The following is an 18,226-nucleotide window of genomic DNA, read 5'->3' as shown; positions in this document are numbered from 1 at the left end:
TGAATAACATGTCTTATTACCTGTTGTTGTGGGAAACTCTATGCCTGTTCCCTATTCTTCTTCTTTTACTACAGGATTATGCCAGCCTAAGCCATCCCTCTCTGAAGTCCTCAGCCCTGATCTGAAGGGCTTGAAGTTGGGGATTGACTGGACTTTCTTTAAGGTACCTTTTGTTGTGACCGCCCCCCTGCCCCAATTTCTGTTGCGCTGTCAGATCTGTTGCATTGTGCTTGTGTTGGGTATGCAGTCCTGCTGTCCCAACAAAGAAGATAAACAGAATCATGACTCTATTGGTGCCACAGAGGGAGTGGGGAAGAAAATGCCTTATGGTGGTTCTGGACAGGTGAGCACTGGGAGATAACTCCCATTTTTGTTTTGCTTCTTTGCTAGGCTTGCGATGATGAAATTCTAGCTGTCTGCCAAAAAGGTACAGTGAAAGATCTTTGGTTGTTGTTGAATACTGCAGGAATCTGGCCTGCTGAGTCATCCACCTTGCTGCCATAGCATGGTCACCATGGGCTGAAAATTAAGCTTTTCTGAGAGTCTCCAAATAGCTTCATGGACTTGTTGACTGGAAGAGGAAAAGGGTTTTGGGAGAACCAGTCTTGTGGACAAATGCTATGCCGATTGGCCTAGTGCTAAGCACTTGTAACGATAGTGGAATTGCACTAACTGCCCTACTCATCATATAGAAATACTTCATGTTCAGCTTTTGAACATTCCAAGTATTTGACATATTTTGAAGTCCCAGTGTAAGGAAAGTGTCCGTACTGCAGATGGGTGGTTGGGTGGCAGCAGGGAGAAGACTGCACTCAAGGCCACTTAGTTAGGATCAGAGCAGTTTTATCTGTGACCGGGTCTCCTTGACTCTTAAAAACAACAACACAGGAAGTAAGATGCAGCTGCTGCAAACTTTGAATAAGAGGAAGCGTGGGCCAATTACAGCCAGATCAGAATCAATCCTTTCCATATCAGTTTCTCTTGCAGAGAAAAAGAGATACCCATGGTGCGGGGGAGGGGCAGTTTTGATCAAGCAAGTATTGCTGGAGAGGATTTAAATGTCTCCTTACAATGCCATTGATCCCTCATTACCATTTTTGTTACAACATATGGCTCAGCTCTGCAAAACAGGTTTTAATTCAAGGGCAAGACCTGCACTGGAGAGTTTCTGATTCTTCATCATTACGCCAAATCAATGGACTATACCAGGGGTCCTCAACCCCTGGTCTGCAGCCTAGGCAGGATCGGGCCACAGACACACATGTCCTGCCCCCCCACGAGCCTGTGCTCCCCACAAGTGCGCTCGGCCTCTGTGAGCACGCTGCACGCAAGTGGCCCCCCGCAAGCGTTGCCGCGAGCCTGCGCACACAAGTCCTCTGCCTCCTGCGAGCGCAGTTTGCATGCGCACGAGCGCCCCCACAACTGCCACCATGTGCATGTGTGCTAGCGCGCTCCACCCCCCCACGAGTGTGCCACACACCCCCAACCAGTCCGCAGTTGGGAAAAGGTTGGGGACCACTGGACTATGCCATATATGCACCTTGTTCTTTGTAGGTCAAATTTAATCTTCCTGTTCCAATGAAATCTTCACTGTATGTTAATATACAAAATTCTATGTTGAAATATGTAGAAAGTCAGATCATGAGTTTCTTTCATTTTCGTTTTGCTAGGATTTGATTCCCAGAATTATCTGGGCAAGCCTTAGTGAACTGGTGAAGATGATGAACAGAGGCTCCTGTAGTTAACCTGCAGAATGTTTTTACATAATCATGATTATTTAACTGGATGTTCAATTGGGCAAATACTTTTCCAAAACAGGCTTCCATGACTTCACCCTAGAATTGTAGCAGATGAATTCCTCGGCTGAAATAATACAGAAGACTGTTTGGACTGTGCCATCTCTTTCTTGCTTTTTGTCTCCTGTCTGCTGCCACTGAATGTTCAGCGGTGGAATTCCTAGAGCGCCTTGGTGCCTCTGTGGTTGATGTGTCCCTGCCAGAGATTGAGGAGATACGGGTGGCTCACGTCATCTGCATCCTTAGTGAGATGAGAGATTTCCTGCAGCCAGACTTCAACAATCACTTTGGACAAATGGTAAATGGTGGATTGGGCTGAATAGATAAATTATGAGCCACCTCACTTGGCATCAGTTAGAACTCTGCATCGTTCTTTAAGACATGTGAGATAAGAAATCATTTTCACAGTTTGAAGTGCAGATTTTGGTTAGCTCTTCTGTGTTTAAACCACTATTTTCAAGGGTTAAATTATGTTTGCAGACAACCCTTCATTAGAAGCTGAAATCCTGTTAGTATTCCAAAGATACAATTCCAGCAAACCTTGATCATTGATCAAACATACTTTCCTGCATTTACTACTATATGACCAGTCACAAAACAAAGCAAGTTATATTTGCAAATTCTTATCCTGTGGCAATCAGATTTTTTTCAGCACTTAAAGAATACTTTCTTTAGTGACTGGCTCTCTGTAATGGCTACTTTGATCCTAGATTTGGGTCAAATGAGAAGCTGGCAAATATCTTTATCCTGCAAACATCTCATACAGATTGCATCTTTATTCATCTGCTATGCTTGTTTTGTGACTCATGGTGCAAGTGCAACAGATTTTCTTTTCTAAATATGTATTGTAATTATTAATGTCTTTTTTTAAAAAAAATCTGTACACTGCAAAATTCTGATCACATATCTGGCTTTTTGCTTGTAATGTAATTATTTTATATTATACTGTTATTTTCTACAGCTTTAAGATATTTTCTAGATGGTCATCTTGACATTGGTTCTGTTTAGCTTTTGATTCCATAACTGGACTTTATCCAAGTATCTTTGTTTTTCAGAATTTGGAGACTCGTTTGAATCTTGCAATTGCTACTCAGTTCACATCCCTGGATTATATTAAGGTGAAAAGCAGAGTCAATGATACCTGGGGTAAAAAGTACTGTGGATCAGTAAATTCCTTACAAGTCATGTGAAAGAGATTCAGTACTTGAACCTCTTATAGGAAATGATTAGATAAGGCAGTGGTCCGCAACCTTGGGCCTCCATATGTTCTTGGACTACAACTCCCAGAAGCCTTCGCCACCACCTCTGCTGGCAAGGATTTCTGGGAGTTGAAGTCCAAGAACATGTGTAGGCCCAAGGTTGGGGACCACTGAGATAAGGGATGGAGAATCTCAGAACATGTGGCTGAATCTAAGCCCTGCTGGGATCCTCAGATGGGCATACTCAATTCCCCATGACTTAATGTTTTCCCAGTTTTTATATGCTCTTTGAGAGCTTTAAGTTAAAATATGCTCACATTTGTTCATCCTTTGCCTTTGGGCCTGCTCACAACTGGAATGAAGTCTCCTGAGAACTTATTGGAAATTAAACTTGGCCTTGGGTTTAGAAGGGTTTCCTCGCTCTTAACCAAAGAATGAGAAAAGACTCCGGAATGCTGCTGACTTGCTGTTACCTCCAAACAGTTTCATAGAATGCCAGTTTAAATTAAATTAAGGGAATAATTTTCAGGCATATCTACTTTGCATTAGAAGACTTTGGCATTATTTTCCCCTATGATTAATAGACTTCTCTAGTGGGGGGGACGTGGTGGCGCTGCGGGCTAAACCGCAGAAGCCTGTGCTGCAGGGTCAGAAGACCAAGCAGTCGTAAGATCGAATCCACGCGATGGAGTGAGCTCCCGTCGCTTGTCCCAGCTCCCGCCAACCTAGCGGTTCGAAAGCATGCAAATGCGAGTAGATCAATAGGGACCACCTCGGTGGGAAGGAAACAGCATTCCGTGTCTAAGTCGCACTGGCCATGTGACCACGGAAGATTGTCTTCGGACAAAACGCTGGCTCTATGGCTTGGAAACGGGGATGAGCACCGCCCCCTAGAGTCGAACACGACTGGACAAAAATTGTCAAGGGGAACCTTTACCTTTACCTTTTACTAGTGGGGGGGGGGGAACCTCACACAGGCTTAAGGCTTTGTTTTTCCAGTGCTTCAACATTGCTCTTTCCTTTTTCTGCTTTATTAAAGGACTATGTAATGTCCAGATTTGCAGTCAGTTTCAAAATGCAAGTTTTTATATAGACTGAACCTTTCATTGGTCTGATTGAGCTGTAAAAGTAAACCTCAGATTGGTTTGTTCTTACCCCTCTAGTGTGGCTGTCAGGAAGAAGTTTAAACATCAGGGTGGTTTTTGTATAAAACAACAAACATTTCTCTTTGTGTCTGAAAAGGAGAAGCTGATTAATTGAAACGGTATTTTTTTTGAAACAGGCTGGAATCAATCTATGAGTTATAACTTTGGCTTGTATCAAAAACCTATAATTTAATTAGCTTTCCCAGTTCAGATGTAGTTTTTTTTAAAAAAGCTGACAGTTAATCAAGGAGGGCGATTCTCTGAGCTTCCTCCTTTCGATAACCTTTAGCAGAGCAAGCGGCACCAAGCTGTAGCTAAGTCAGCTAGTGGTTCAGCCCCTGAAAATCAGAATGGTGAGGAGAGCACACTTGCACTTATGGAAACAAACCAGATTCACACTAATTAGCCTAGGACAATAAGAAAGCTGGTGTTTTATTAGAGAAGTACATTGAAATAGGAAAGACAAGTGAAATTCTAGTTCTAGTTAACTACAGTGGATTTGCAGGGAGACAGGACTTCCCCTGCATTTCTTTGGAACACAGGCAAGATGTCTTTCCTGTCTCTCTCAAAGAGGGCCGAGAAGGAAACGTGAGAAGGAAATAACTTACATCAGGAACACTAAGAATATTAGTCTAGGAGAAGAAAGGTCAGGCTAAGTCAGAGCAGGTAAATGACAGTCCAGGAAACCTGTGGAGGGCCTTCTTTATCTACTCCTTCTGATGCACAGATGCAAGCCGAGTAACCTCCTACCCTAACTTGCTCCATTGGAGTGGGCTAAATAGAATTGCTAAAAGTTGTATAGAAGTGTGTGGTGCTATATGCAAGGATGGGATGGTTTCAGGTCAAAACCACATTGTACCTCAAACAACCGTGTTAAGCATAGTCAAAATTTTCCTTTTTAAAGGAAATATTGTTTCACTTTAAAGAGAGAGATTTTTCAAGATCATTAAGAGGCTGACTGGCCGTCCCTTTGGAGAAACCAATTAATCTTGAGAAATGTAAAGCTTCCATTCAGGCAGGGGGAGAGAGAGGAAGTTTTGCATTTCTTGTTAAGTATTGTAATGTATCTGCAACACTTTGAAAAAATCGCTGATATGTTGTATCAGTTAGCAACCATCAAAAAGAAATGTAGAAATTCTCCCTTCTCCTCTAAAGGTGAGTGGCAAGGATGATTTAAAGGGAAAGCTTCCAATTTCTTGAGATGATTAAATAAGTTTTCTGAAGAGACAGACAGCTAATTAACAGTCTTGAGAAATCATTTTTATTTAAAGGGAAACATCTTTCCTTTTAAAGGGAGAGGGGGGCAATCACGTTGGTTTGATGCCAGGGACCACACATGCTTGAATCAAACCAAAATGGAGTGATCCTGCCCACACCTAAAAAAACAGTAGGAATGTTCTGGGGGTGGGCTAGTTCAACTTTGGCAATTTCTTCATCTGACCACTGGCCAAAGAAGCAAACCAGCCTGTTTCCAGAGCAGACCAAACAGTGGGACGAATACCCATGTAGTCACCCCAGTGTCATTTTTGGACTATTGGCCCGTGTTTATAGCTTTCTGAAATCAATTTCAAAAACTTATTTTAAATCTGTCAATACTAGAATTGAGACGGCATCCAAACAGTACCTAACCTGCATTTACAGTTTCCTAACTTGTTTCCATTAAGCTTTCCTGGTAATTCACAGACATGTCCTCTTTTCCCCCACAAATATCATAGCAATCCTTATTTTTTTAGATTTTGTCCTCTTCTGAGTGGGTGGAGATATAGTTATTTATGTTTGGCTATGTTAAGCTGCATCCCTTCAGCTAAACAAATTTCCATCGGATTCCTCTTCTCTAGTGTTAGCATACCACCCTTGTTTACTGGCTGATGCTTCTCTTCTCATTGCAGGCCAATCGGCAACGGAGCCGCACCATGGCCTTTCTGCGGGAGGCTTTTGCGAAGGTGAATTGTCTCATTACTCCAGGTATCAAACCTTAATGGAATTGTAACAACATTTGTGATACTTTGTGGGATTCTGTTGGTCTGTTGCTTAGAGATATATTTAGCGGCATATATTCTGGCTCCAACACCCTATTCCTTGATAACGTGCCTAGCCAAATAGTTTGAATTCACATTTGGCCACTTTTGAGGTAAATTAGTCTTCATCTCTTGAGCGTTGTGTTTGAGCTTTGCTTCACAAAGAGGAAAGACCCTACTTTTGTGTGGAGAAGGCACTGGAAGAAGTGTCAGCATGTCTCCATACGATAGGTGGATGAAATGTAGCACATGTCTAATTCCTTTCTGAAATAAATATATTAGTTGGCCCGCTTCCTTCGGATTATTTGCAGGACTGGTGTGGGGAAATCCCCAGGGAACCCTGCTTGGAAGCCAGCCAAGCAGCAGTTGCATGAAAACCAGGGAGAGATCTCTGATAAATGAAGACACTGCAGACTTTATCTTGTTAGTATTCAGGTACCGGTAGAGAAGAAGAAGAAGAAGATTAAGATTAAGATGGCTACCTTCTTCCCCCCAGACGTTTTTATTAAGCACGCAAAACAAGCAAAATTAGCATAAGATAAGAATTTGGCCATAGAGGCGTTGTGTGGTTATCAGTCTTAAGGCATTCCACGCCTGCGCAGAGAGAATCATAGAACAATGCATCTTTATACTACAATAACTTGATTATGCTAAATACCAGTGATGTATCCCTTAATAGCCACAAGATGGAACTTTAAACTACAAAATCCCCACATTCCCTCCGTTTATATTTCATTTTGAATGAGCAAGGTGCTGCCAGTAAGACTCCAGATGGTTTCTGAGTCCATGGAAGCTCTTCATTGATGGAGGGCAACAGCCATGTCATCTCAACCTGTATATCGTGCATCAGCCTCACCATAAAAATCACCTACTCTAGAAAGGAACACATGATATTAGAATTGATACAATTGCGTAGCAGATAAAGACATTGATTGTACAGATGTTTGATATCACTTAGTGAAAACAGTAACCAATGAAGGAATATATCATATAAAATGGAATATAAGACATTACAAATTATTAGTAAAATAATACCATGCATTAGTAGTATGCGAAGCCATCCCATAGGGAAGTGTTAATATTATTGGTAATAATGGTATCACTCAAATCAGCTAATATATGCTCAATTGAAAGCTGCAAATTATGGAAGCAAATAATACTTTGAGTATCTATTACAATAAAACATAGTATAAGTATGTGCAAGCAATTAGCAATGCTTTAACTGAAAGCTGCTTTAACTGATCTACAGTATTTCACTCTGCAGAGCTACCATGATTCTTGTAGTAGCATTAACTGCTTTTCTTCCAGGCGACAAGTCAGACCCAAAATGTTTCTAGGCCATTGGGATTAAGGGAGGCATTCTTTTAAAACATTGTCCAGATCAAGTGGAACCTTGGCATTCCAGTTCCCTGCATGAATACAACAGAAACACAAAGCTCAGATGTGGTGCGTAAATTGAACCTTTGAAATATTAAAAGTAGGAGGAACAGCATGGAAAAGAAGTTCAGATTGACCATGTTCTGAAATACTTTGCAAAGAGGCAAGAATTAAGGTTGGATCATCAATAAGACCAGGCAGTGAGCTCATGATTCATATAAAAGAGAAACATTCTGTCCATGAACATCAAATATATACTGAGCATGTTGCACCCAAGAATTGCCTTGATTGTCCGGAGCAGAAATACGTGGAACCAAGAACAGTTCAAGCAGTCCTAGGAGTCGGATGGCAGAGATACACACCATCTTGCCAGGATCCAAACAGCGCCTTTGTCCAGTGCGACTGCAGCATCCTTGTCCTCAGGTGACCAATAGAATTGATCCCTTACACTCAGGTGGTCGAGGAAGTTGCTCTTCTGCCCTGAAATGAACTTTAACTTGGGTTGTGAACCCTGTTAATGAGGAAAAAGCAGAAAATTTAAAGTATACAGAACTTTTGCAACAACCATAGGAACAATCTGACCCAGAAACCCCTCTGCCTGAGGTTTGCTTCTGCAAAAGAAATTTAAGGGTTAAGTGTGCTCTTTCCACAATTGCTTGCCCTGTGGAATTAAAAGGAATCTCATGCTTCAGTGAGAGTCCCCATTGAACATAAGATTCTTGAAAGGCAGATGATATATAGACAGGTCCATTGTCCAGTCTTCAGGCCTAGGATGGCCCATTACAGCAATTGTTCCAAATGTAATGTTGAATAACTTGTCTTGCAGTCTCTCCATGAAGAGGAGATGCCAAATAAACCCAGAAAATGTATCCACAGTCAAATGTAATTTAGGCAAAAACCTGCACTTGTGTGACATCCACGTGTCAACTACAATGTCTCTTGCCTGTGTCATTGGGATAGAAAACATTCTGTGAAACATATTTACAGAGTAATGAAACATGTCATGAGAAGCAAATAGGATCAGAAAAAAGACTAAAGCACATGAATTCTGCTTGAAAGCTGAATCAGCAACAGCATTCCCTTTAGTAAAAAATCCCAGAAGTTGAGGGTGGGAACATATATGGGCAATGGAACAGAATGCTGTTCTGCTTTAAAGTAACAAAGTCAGGAAAACAGTGAAAACAATCCTTATCTATGGAAGGAGACAGATATTAAAAAAGCAAATGCCTAAAAAGCTTATAAACGTGTGTCTATAACAAAGTTAAACTCATCATTAGAAAAAAGTTCAAACGCTGCCACGTGACAACACCTTGGAAAGGCAAACCATCTGAAAAAAGCGTCTGTGGAAAAACAAGTGGTTAATTGATAAAAAATACAGGAAAGCAGGCGCTTGTCTTTTGGAGAGTTCAACATCACCCTGCAGAAAAGAAAAATAGAGTTAATACGTCCCTGACAATTGTGGCAACATCTGGAACGATGCCTTGGCAAAACAAATCTGCAACTGCTTTAACACAGGAGTACAAGTTCAAGCGAGTACATGGCCCATCTTGTCAGTAGAGAATTGCAGTTGATAGCCATGGCGTAGCTAAGATAGCACATGAAAGAGGAATGCTCTCAGTAGGCAAGCGAGCTTGCAGTCGAAGTTGCTGAGAGATCAGCTGTAAGAAGCTTTCATCGATGCAGTGATAAGGATGATGTCAGCTGGAGTTACCACAATAACAATAACAGGTGAAGAACGACCAGGGAGTGCAGAGAACAACCATGAGAGATCATTTGTAGACAATACCAAAACTGACGTGCCCAATTGATATCTCAATGGTATAGATGCAAAAGTTTATGCCCAGTCTGTTGATTTTTCTGTGGGCTGCAAAAAAACCCTTCTGCAAGAAGACTGTAGGTTGCCAAATGATTCTCCATTTAGACTGTCCGAACACAATGGCATTCTCTTGGCAGAACACCCAGAAATCGCTGATAAGAGGAGAGAACTAAGTCTGGGCATTGCGCCAGGTGTGGACCTTGAATTTGCTACTTCACAGAGACACAGAAAACAATACAGACTTTATGTCCTAGCAGGCTGCACTGAATCCGTGGATGAGATTAGAGATCCCATCACGCTGAGATATTCAGGAAACTGCTAAGCAATGCAAGGTGTGATAGAATTTGTAGTTCTAGGAAGAACATGGAACATAGTGTCCAGGATGTTACAAGTGGCTTGAGAGTAACAATGCTTTCTCCAGATTGGAAGGTGATGGGGGAAGCGCTTTAAGGAGTTGGCTCACCTCCTCCCACCCCATATGCATTTTTCTCTCTTACTGGCCAGGTGGGGGGGCAATCTTTCTCAGCTATGACTGTCCAGCTGAGTAGGATTTTTCCCCAAACCTGAATGTTTGCCATGCGAGTTATCAATCCTGGCACAACATTCAAGCTGAGACAAACAAAAGCAGCGCATGTAAAAACCAGAACAGTGTAGCCTTGAGGAATAGCAGCACATTTAGCTTTAGAAACATAGACCCATTGTGGCAGTTCAAAACAGGCCTCCTGTTGGGCTGTCCCCCTTACATTTTCTTCCTCCTCCCCTTCTGATTTCTCACAAGACACATGGCATGCTTGTAAAGCTTCTTTTGTATACCAGCCCATGACATCACATGAATCCTGCAGATCCCCTATTATTCTCTCTTGGCCTGGGGGCGGCCCTGGGTCCCATTTCCCTGGGTCCCATTTCCCATGTGCCCTTGGCTGACTGAGAACTGCGTCCATGAGACGGACTTGAACAGCAGAAGCGAATATACCTGCTCCCATAATAATTGGCTGACGTACAGAATCAACAGCATTAATTTCTGCTTGCTTAGTTGCTAAATCTTGCCATCCTTGAAGGCAAATAAGTCCTTCTGCTGGTGGAAGGAGACCCCTACTCCAGTCACTAGGGGCCGGCCATTGGGCGGATGAGGATTCCGGGAGAGTCTGTGTCTGTTTGTCCTTGAGACTGAGTTGCAGTTCGCGGATGCCTTGATATGGGAGCAGTTCAGAACTATGAGAAACTGCCGCGGCATCTCTCTGTGCCTGTGCTTGTGTTCCCTGAACGCCAGGATAAGCAGTTTCTAAAGCAGCACCCATTGTATCCATTAAAGGACAGTTAGAAATTTTGTTCTCAGTTGCCTGATGAACGGCAGGACTGGGAGACAATGCTGAGGTGTTCCCAGGCTGAGGCTCAGTTGGCTGGGCAGAATGAGACAGAGAGTCCAGCAGTGGAACCGAGGGGGCTGGTGTGAGAGGAAGGGGAGGCAAAATTTGAGGGAGTTGTTTGAACAGATTATTTTCAAATTCTTGGTCGAAAAGAATGTTCCGTGGTGGTGCCAAGCCTTGAAGGCTGGTACGCACTTTGCAGCATGTAGAAAGCACTTTTGTTGTAACTCTTGGATGTCCCTGTAAACAGCTGCCTATTTTAGACCATTCCTGGAGGTCCAGTGTCCCTTCTTCGGGGATCCAAGGGCATACATCCCGAATAGTATGAACTAAATCTTCCACTTCTGTGCGTGTGGTCGTGTGACCATTCCTTTTTAATAAGAAGTGGAGGTCCTGTACTTCCTGAAGATTAGATACAAAGCTTCCCATGTTGCCAGGAGGCTAGGTGTCTAACTTGACAAATTCAACACTCACCCGGGATCCTTGCGGATGTGTGACGTCTGGAACCCTTGCAGGGCGAGGGCAGTGTGAATTGTCGTGCTGTTGCGTTGCTCAGCTTGTCCCGTGCTTCGTGCCTCACACGGGGCACCAAAATGTGGGGAAATCCCCAGGGAACCCTGCTTGGAAGCCAGCCAAGCAGCAGTTGCATGAAAACCAGGGAGAGATCTCTGATAAATGAAGACACTGCAGACTTTATCTTGTTAGTATTCAGGTACCGGTAGAGAAGAAGAAGAAGAAGATTAAGATTAAGATGGCTACCTTCTTCCCCCCAGACGTTTTTATTAAGCACGCAAAACAAGCAAAATTAGCATAAGATAAGAATTTGGCCATAGAGGCGTTGTGTGGTTATCAGTCTTAAGGCATTCCACGCCTGCGCAGAGAGAATCATAGAACAATGCATCTTTATACTACAATAACTTGATTATGCTAAATACCAGTGATGTATCCCTTAATAGCCACAAGATGGAACTTTAAACTACAAAATCCCCACAGACTGGGAACATAAAATATTCCTTAATATTCCCAAATGTCAACTTTAATTTATCCTTGTTTGTCTGTTCAAAATAATATATTATAACTTAACTGCAGTTTTAAAAAGAACTTGAATAGTACTTTTGTGAAGGTACATACAATTGTCTTTATAATAAAATATATATTGTTATGCAAAAGTGAGGTTTTATTAACTTGCTCAGCTCTCAGGCTGTGGTGATGCCAGAGCAGAGGTTGTGTATCCTAAATGTTGGTGCCCCAGCTGTGCCGGTTCCTTGAGATGTCAGAACTAGCCATGGTTGCACATGCGTTAGTACATCCTGTGTAGATTACCGCAACACAGTGTACATGGAGTTGCCTTTGAAGAGTGTTCAGAAACTTAAGTTGGTTTAAAATGCTGCAGCCCGGTTGCTGAATGGTGTGGTATACAGCAAACATATACAGTAGTACCTCAGTTTATGAATGCCTTGATTAACGTAATTTTTGGTTTACGAACGGAAATCCGTAGAAAATAATGTCTCAGTTTACCTGTTGTTGTTTTTTTCGGAGTACGAAGACAGTTTCCCCAGGACACATTGTGCCTGGAGGTTTATAGCACTGCCCCCATTCCTATGGCAATCCATGTTTTGGTTTGCAAATTTTTCGCTTTACGTAACGTCCCGTAGAATGCATTAATTTCATAAACATAGGTGCTACTGTAATTCCCTTATTACAACAGCTGCACTGGCTAGCACTCTCTTTCTGGGCCCAATTCAGAGTGCTGGTTATTATCTATAAAGTTCTATACAGCTTGGGTCCAGGTTATTTGAGTGGTTGTATAACCTCAAAAGAGCCTTCTCAGCTTTTAAGGTCTTCTGGGGAGTCCCTTCTCTTGGTTTTTTCCAGCTTCTGAAGCTTGTTTGGCGAGGACAAAAGAGCCTTCTCAGTGGTTACTGTGCTGTCCTGGCCCCCTCCCTCCCCTGCCTGAAAAGGAAGGCAAAGACCTTCCTTTCCGGGCAGGCTTTTAAGCAATATGCGGGGGACTCAGGAATGCGATGTTTATTAAACTTAGAGAGTTTTAAATGTTTTAAAAAATTCTTTTCATCTTGGTTTTAATACTGACAAGTGTTTTTCATAGTTTTTATGGTATTTTAAAAAACTGTAATTGTATAGTTTTAATTGGTGTGAGATGCCTTGAATCTCCTATATGTGGGGGGAAAGGCAGCATATGAATAATATACCGTGTTTTTCTGTGTACAAGATGATACTTTTTCCTAAAATCTTTAAACTAAAAATTGAGGGTCGTCTTATACATGAAAGTAAACTGAGGAGAAAACAAAACGGCATATACCTTGCCTCTGCAAACAGGTTGCCTCCAATCATGAGGCTTAGCTTCCTACAGTCAGGAGACTTAGCTTCCTCCAAACATGAACCTTATGTAACTGACGTCAGCTGATGCTGTACAAACCAATTGGAACATACCTCATTGGAGGTGGAGCCTGTAGGCAGTGCTCAGATGCAACAGTGACTCCTAATGTCAGAGCGTTCTGAGCCTAGAGGTTGAATACTCAAAGTTTTCTTAATTTGGGGTTAGAAAAGTGTGTGTGGGATCTTATACATAGGGGCGTCTTATAGAAAGAAAAATAAGGTAAACACACATATCCAGAGTTAGAAGAGGAAGTTTACCTAGAGCTTGATTCCTATAACATATACTGTTCCAATGGGAAGTTCTACATTGACAACCCTCTTTGAGCCAGATAGCAACTTTGAAGTTAGGTATGCAGTACTTTATAAGATGAAGGCTCATCTTTTGTAGTAAGGTTTATGCATAATGTAGATCTAACAAGTGTACTTGCCCGAAGAGTGATTTCCTTATGGACTGCTTCTCAATAATTAGTTGACAAGGATTCTCTGAAATTTAGCTCATAAAACCTTCTATATCTTGTTTTCTTTTGAACTCTGAATTCTTTTTTTGGTTTTGAGCCAGCTCAGCTAAAACTATGTTCTGTGGGAAACAGTTAATTGTTCTTATTTAGAAACCATTTTCCAAGCTTTTCTAATTTACTATAAAGTTCTGTATTTTGCGAGAGGTAAGAATCAAGACAAACTCAAGAAAAAAGATCAGTACAGTATTTTTAAAATTACTGTTTTTTGTGTGTGCAAGGTACTGCATGTTGTGCCCCAAGAATCCAGAGCTCTGATCTCCAGACTGGTTGTAGTGATGTTCCTACAACTCTCAGGACTATGAGGTAACAACAAGATGTGTATCTTTCAAAGTGACAGCTGTGAGAAAGAGAGAATGCAGATGAGTCTCTAGGGTAGAATTCACTTGCCAGAGCTGAGCTTACTAAAATTTGCCTGTGACTGTCTGATGTGTGGAAATTGTGACTGATTTTAATTTGGCCTAGTTGTGTTGGCAATGGTTGGCTGCATAAGAGTCCTTGGTGCCTTGCCAGGTCACTTTCTGGAATGATCAAGTAAAAATGGGTGCGTCACCTAAAGGAAAGTGATCCAGCCTCACAGTCTGCAGCGAGAAGCCATGTTTCTTCAGGAACTCTCCCTAGCAGTTAGCAACACCAGTAACTCATGTTTCTGCTTCTTTGATCCTCGTAGATATATGCAGCTGGCCAACTTGACAGGTATTCCATCACTGGTCGTACCAGTTGGATACACTGCCTCAAGGCTCCCCATCAGCCTTCAGGTAAATATTACTTTCTCTTTTGCTCATGTGGCCACGTGTTCTTTCCTCATTGGTCTATCCTATGTTGTGAGGACATTCCTTGCTAAACAAACAAAAGTAGACTCGGTTCCTTTTCGGATGAATTTGTACAACAAATCAGGAATCCTCCCTGTGTTCATTTGCATGTCTCAGATCTCATGGCTAATATGGGGAAAAATCAGAAAAGGGCAGTGTGGTATCCAAAACAATACAACAATCCTCCCACAAGCCTTCTGCAGACTGCATCTGTATCAATCTCAAGAAGTTACCCTGGGCCAACAACAGCCATGAAACTTTGGGACTCTAATAAATATTTTCTGAACTGCCCAAAGAACTTGGTGCAGAACCTGAGGAAGCTGAATGATAATCAAAAGCCAGCTGTTTGTTGTTTACTTCATTTTTAACATGATCTAATAAAGTTATCACCTGCTCCTGCATTTGTACGATATAGGAAAGGTATGTCCATTTTATTGGCCAGTAACCACATGTGGCACTCCAGGAGGTAGCTTTTTCTTTGTGATTATATTTTATTTTGCTGGAAGAGCTTTGTGCAGACATCTTCCCCCATCCTTGTCAAGGATGTTGGCTGCAGTTCAAAGATGGAAGTGGGTATAAATTAGTAAGCCAAATACCAAATATTGATGTCACTAACACAAGGAATGGCACTGGTCCTTTTAAGTCCATAACTCTTGCATTTCTTTACTGGGTATTTTTATATTGTACTGAGCACAATGATTTTGCTGATACTAGGGTACCTCATGGAAAGTAATACTGAGTCATATTTGCTGCAGTTAATGTGAAAGGCTTTCCAATGTATTGTATTAGGAAGGCTATCCTTGAAAGCGTATAGATTTTAATAGGAGGAAAGTGGGAAAATGCCCATATTCTGCAGAGAATTTACATATTGTCCAAAATTATGTCTATGTAAGGGCAGTGTGACTTGCAGGGAGATTTGGGTGCTTGCCTGCAATCTAATTCTAGGAAATTGAACTCTGCTACTGGCTCACCCAACTCAGGCACAATGAGTTTGTAGGCAAGTAATGTGTGTGTGTTTAGTCGTTTAGTCGTGTCCGACTCTTCGTGACTCCATGGACCAGAGCACGCCAGGCCCTCCTGTCTTCCACTGCCTCCCGGAGTTGTGTCAGGTTCATGTTGGTTGCTTCGCAGACACTGTCCAGCCATCTCATCCTCGGTCGTCCCCTTCTCCTCTTGCCATCACACTTTCCCAACATCAGGGTCTTTTCCAGGGAGTCTTTTCTTCTCATTAGATGGCCAAAGTACTGGAGCCTCAGCTTCAGGATCTGTCCTTCCAGTGAGCACTCAGGGTTGATTTCCTTTAGAACTGATAGGTTTGTTCTCCTTGCAGTCCAGGGGATTCTCAAGAGCCTCCTCCAGCACCACAATTCAAAGGCATCAATTCTTCGGCGGTCTGCTTTCTTTATGGTCCAGCTCTCACTTCCATACATCACGACAGGAAAAACCATAGCTTTGACTATTCGGACTTTTGTTGGCAAGGTGATGTCTCTGCTTTTCAAGATGCTGTCCAGATTTGTCATCGCTTTCCTCCCAAGAAGAAGGCGCCTTTTAATTTCAGGGCTGCTGTCTCCATCTGCAGTGATCATGGAGCCCAGGAAGATAAAATTTGACACTGCCTCCATATCTTCCCCTTCTATTTCCCAGGAGGTGATGGGACCAGTGGCCATGATCTTAGTTTTTTTGATGTTGAGTTTCAGACCGTTTTTTGCACTCTCCTCTTTCACTCTCATTACAAGGTTCTTTAATTCCTCCTCACTTTCTGCCATCAGAGTGGTATCATCTGCATATCGGAGGTTGTTGATATTTCTTCCGGCAATCTTAATTCCGGCTTGGGTTTCTTCCAGTCCAGCCTTCCGCATGATGTATTCTGCATATAAGTTAAATAAGCTGGGGGACAATATACAGCCTTGCCGTACTCCTTTCCCAATTTTGAACCACTCAGTTGTTCCATGACCAGTTCTAACTGTTGCTTCCTGTCCCACATATAGGTTTCTCAGGAGACAGATAAAGTGGTCAGGCACTCCCATTTCTTTAAGAACTTGCCATAGTTTGCTGTGGTCCACACAGTCAAAGGCTTTCGCATAGTCAATGAAGCAGAAGTAGATATTTTTCTGGAACTCTCTGGCTTTCTCCATAATCCAGCGCAAGTTAGCAATTTGGTCTCGAGTTCCTCTGCCTCTTCGGAATCCAGCTTGTACTTCTGGGAGTTCTCGGTCCACATACTGCTGAAGCCTACCTTGTAGGATTTTGAGCATAACCTTGCTAGCGTGCGAAATGAGTGCAATTGTACGGTAGTTGGAGCATTCTTTGGCACTGCCTTTCTTTGGGATTGGGATGTAGACTGATCTTTTCCAATCCTCTGGCCACTGTTGAGTTTTCCAAACTTGCTGGCATATTGAATGTAGCACCTTAACAGCATCATCTTTCAAGATTTTAAATAGTTCAACTGGAATGCCATCACCTCCACTGGCCTTGTTGTTAGCCAGGCTTTCTAAGGCCCACTTGACTTCGCTCTCCAGGATGTCTGGCTCAAGGTCAGCAACTACATTGTCTGGGTTGTCCGGGATATCCACATCTTTCTGATATAATTCCTCTGTGTATTCTTGCCACCTCTTCTTGACGTCTTCTGCTTCTGTTAGGTCCCTCCCATTTTTGTCTTTTATCATGTTCATCTTTGTGCAAAATGTTCCTCTAATATGTCCAATTTTCCTGAACAGATCTCTGGTCTTTCCTTTTCTGTTATCTTCCTCTATTTCTTTGCATTGTTCATTTAAGAAGGCCCTCTTGTCTCTCCTTGCTATTCTTTGGAAGTCTGCATTCAAGTTTCTGTAACTTTCCCTATCTCCCTTGCATTTTGCTTCCCTTCTCCTCTCTGCTATTTATTTCTAAGGCCTCGTTGGACAGCCACTTTGCTTTCTTGCATTTCCTTTTCTTTGGGATGGTTTTCGTTGCTGCCTCCTGGACAATGTTACGAGCCTCTATCCAAAGTTCTTCAGGCACTCTGTCCACCAAATCTAGTTCCTTAAATCTGTTCTTTACTTCCACTGTGTATTCATAAGGGATTTGGTTTAGATTATACCTGAGTGGCCCAGTGGTTTTTCCTAATCTCTTCAGTCTAAGCTTGAATTTTGCTATGAGAAGCTGATGATCAGAACCGCAGTCAGCTCCAGGTCTTGTTTTTGCTGACTGTATAGAGCTTCTCCATCTTTGGCTGCAGAGAATATAATCAATCTGATTTCGATATTGCCCATCTGGTGATTTCCATGTATAGAGTCACCTCTTGTGTTGTTGGAAAAGAGTGTTTGTGATGACCAGCTTATTCTCTTGACAAAACTCTATTAGCCTTTGTCCTGCTTCGTTCTGAACTCCAAGGCCAAACTTCCCTGTTGTTCCTTTTATCTCTTGGCTCCCTACTTTAGCATTCCAGTCCCCTAGAATGAGAAGAACATCTTTCTTTGGTGTCAGTTCTAGGTGTTGTAAATCTTCATAGAATTGTTCAATTTCAGTCTCCTCAGCAATGCTGGTTGGTGCATAAACTTGGATTATTGTGATGTTGAATGGTCTGCCTTGGATTCGTATTGACATCATTCTATCATTTTTGAGATTGTATCCCATTACAGCTTTTCCCACTCTTTTGTTGATTATGAGGGCTACTCCATTCCTTCTACGGGATTCTTGTCCACAATAGTAGATATGATAATCATCTGAGCTGAATTCGCCCATTCCTGTCCATTTTAGTTCACTGATGCCAAGGATGTCAATGTTTATTCTTGCCATCTCCTGT

The 18,226-nt window shown here is 42.2% G+C and overlaps 1 protein-coding gene across 2 annotated transcripts in view; it reads left to right on the top strand.

Annotated features, from left to right (window-relative positions):
- Positions 1-18,226, top strand: part of LOC110070722 (uncharacterized) — a 37,703-nt gene that overhangs the window by 16,347 nt on the left and 3,130 nt on the right. For both annotated transcript variants that reach the window (XM_072991679.2, XM_072991680.2), the window contains 7 exons: positions 75-163; positions 391-427; positions 1,946-2,094; positions 2,852-2,914; positions 6,030-6,105; positions 13,852-13,936; positions 14,301-14,388. In XM_072991679.2, the coding sequence (XP_072847780.2) occupies positions 75-163; positions 391-427; positions 1,946-2,094; positions 2,852-2,914; positions 6,030-6,105; positions 13,852-13,936; positions 14,301-14,388 (587 nt within the window). The remainder of the gene's footprint in view (positions 1-74; positions 164-390; positions 428-1,945; positions 2,095-2,851; positions 2,915-6,029; positions 6,106-13,851; positions 13,937-14,300; positions 14,389-18,226) is intronic.

Source organism: Pogona vitticeps, chromosome 2 (genome assembly GCF_051106095.1).
Source record: "Pogona vitticeps strain Pit_001003342236 chromosome 2, PviZW2.1, whole genome shotgun sequence".
Classification (NCBI taxonomy): domain Eukaryota; kingdom Metazoa; phylum Chordata; class Lepidosauria; order Squamata; family Agamidae; genus Pogona; species Pogona vitticeps.
The sequence above is the reverse complement of the archived record's forward strand: the minus strand, read 5'-3'. Positions and strand labels throughout refer to the sequence as shown.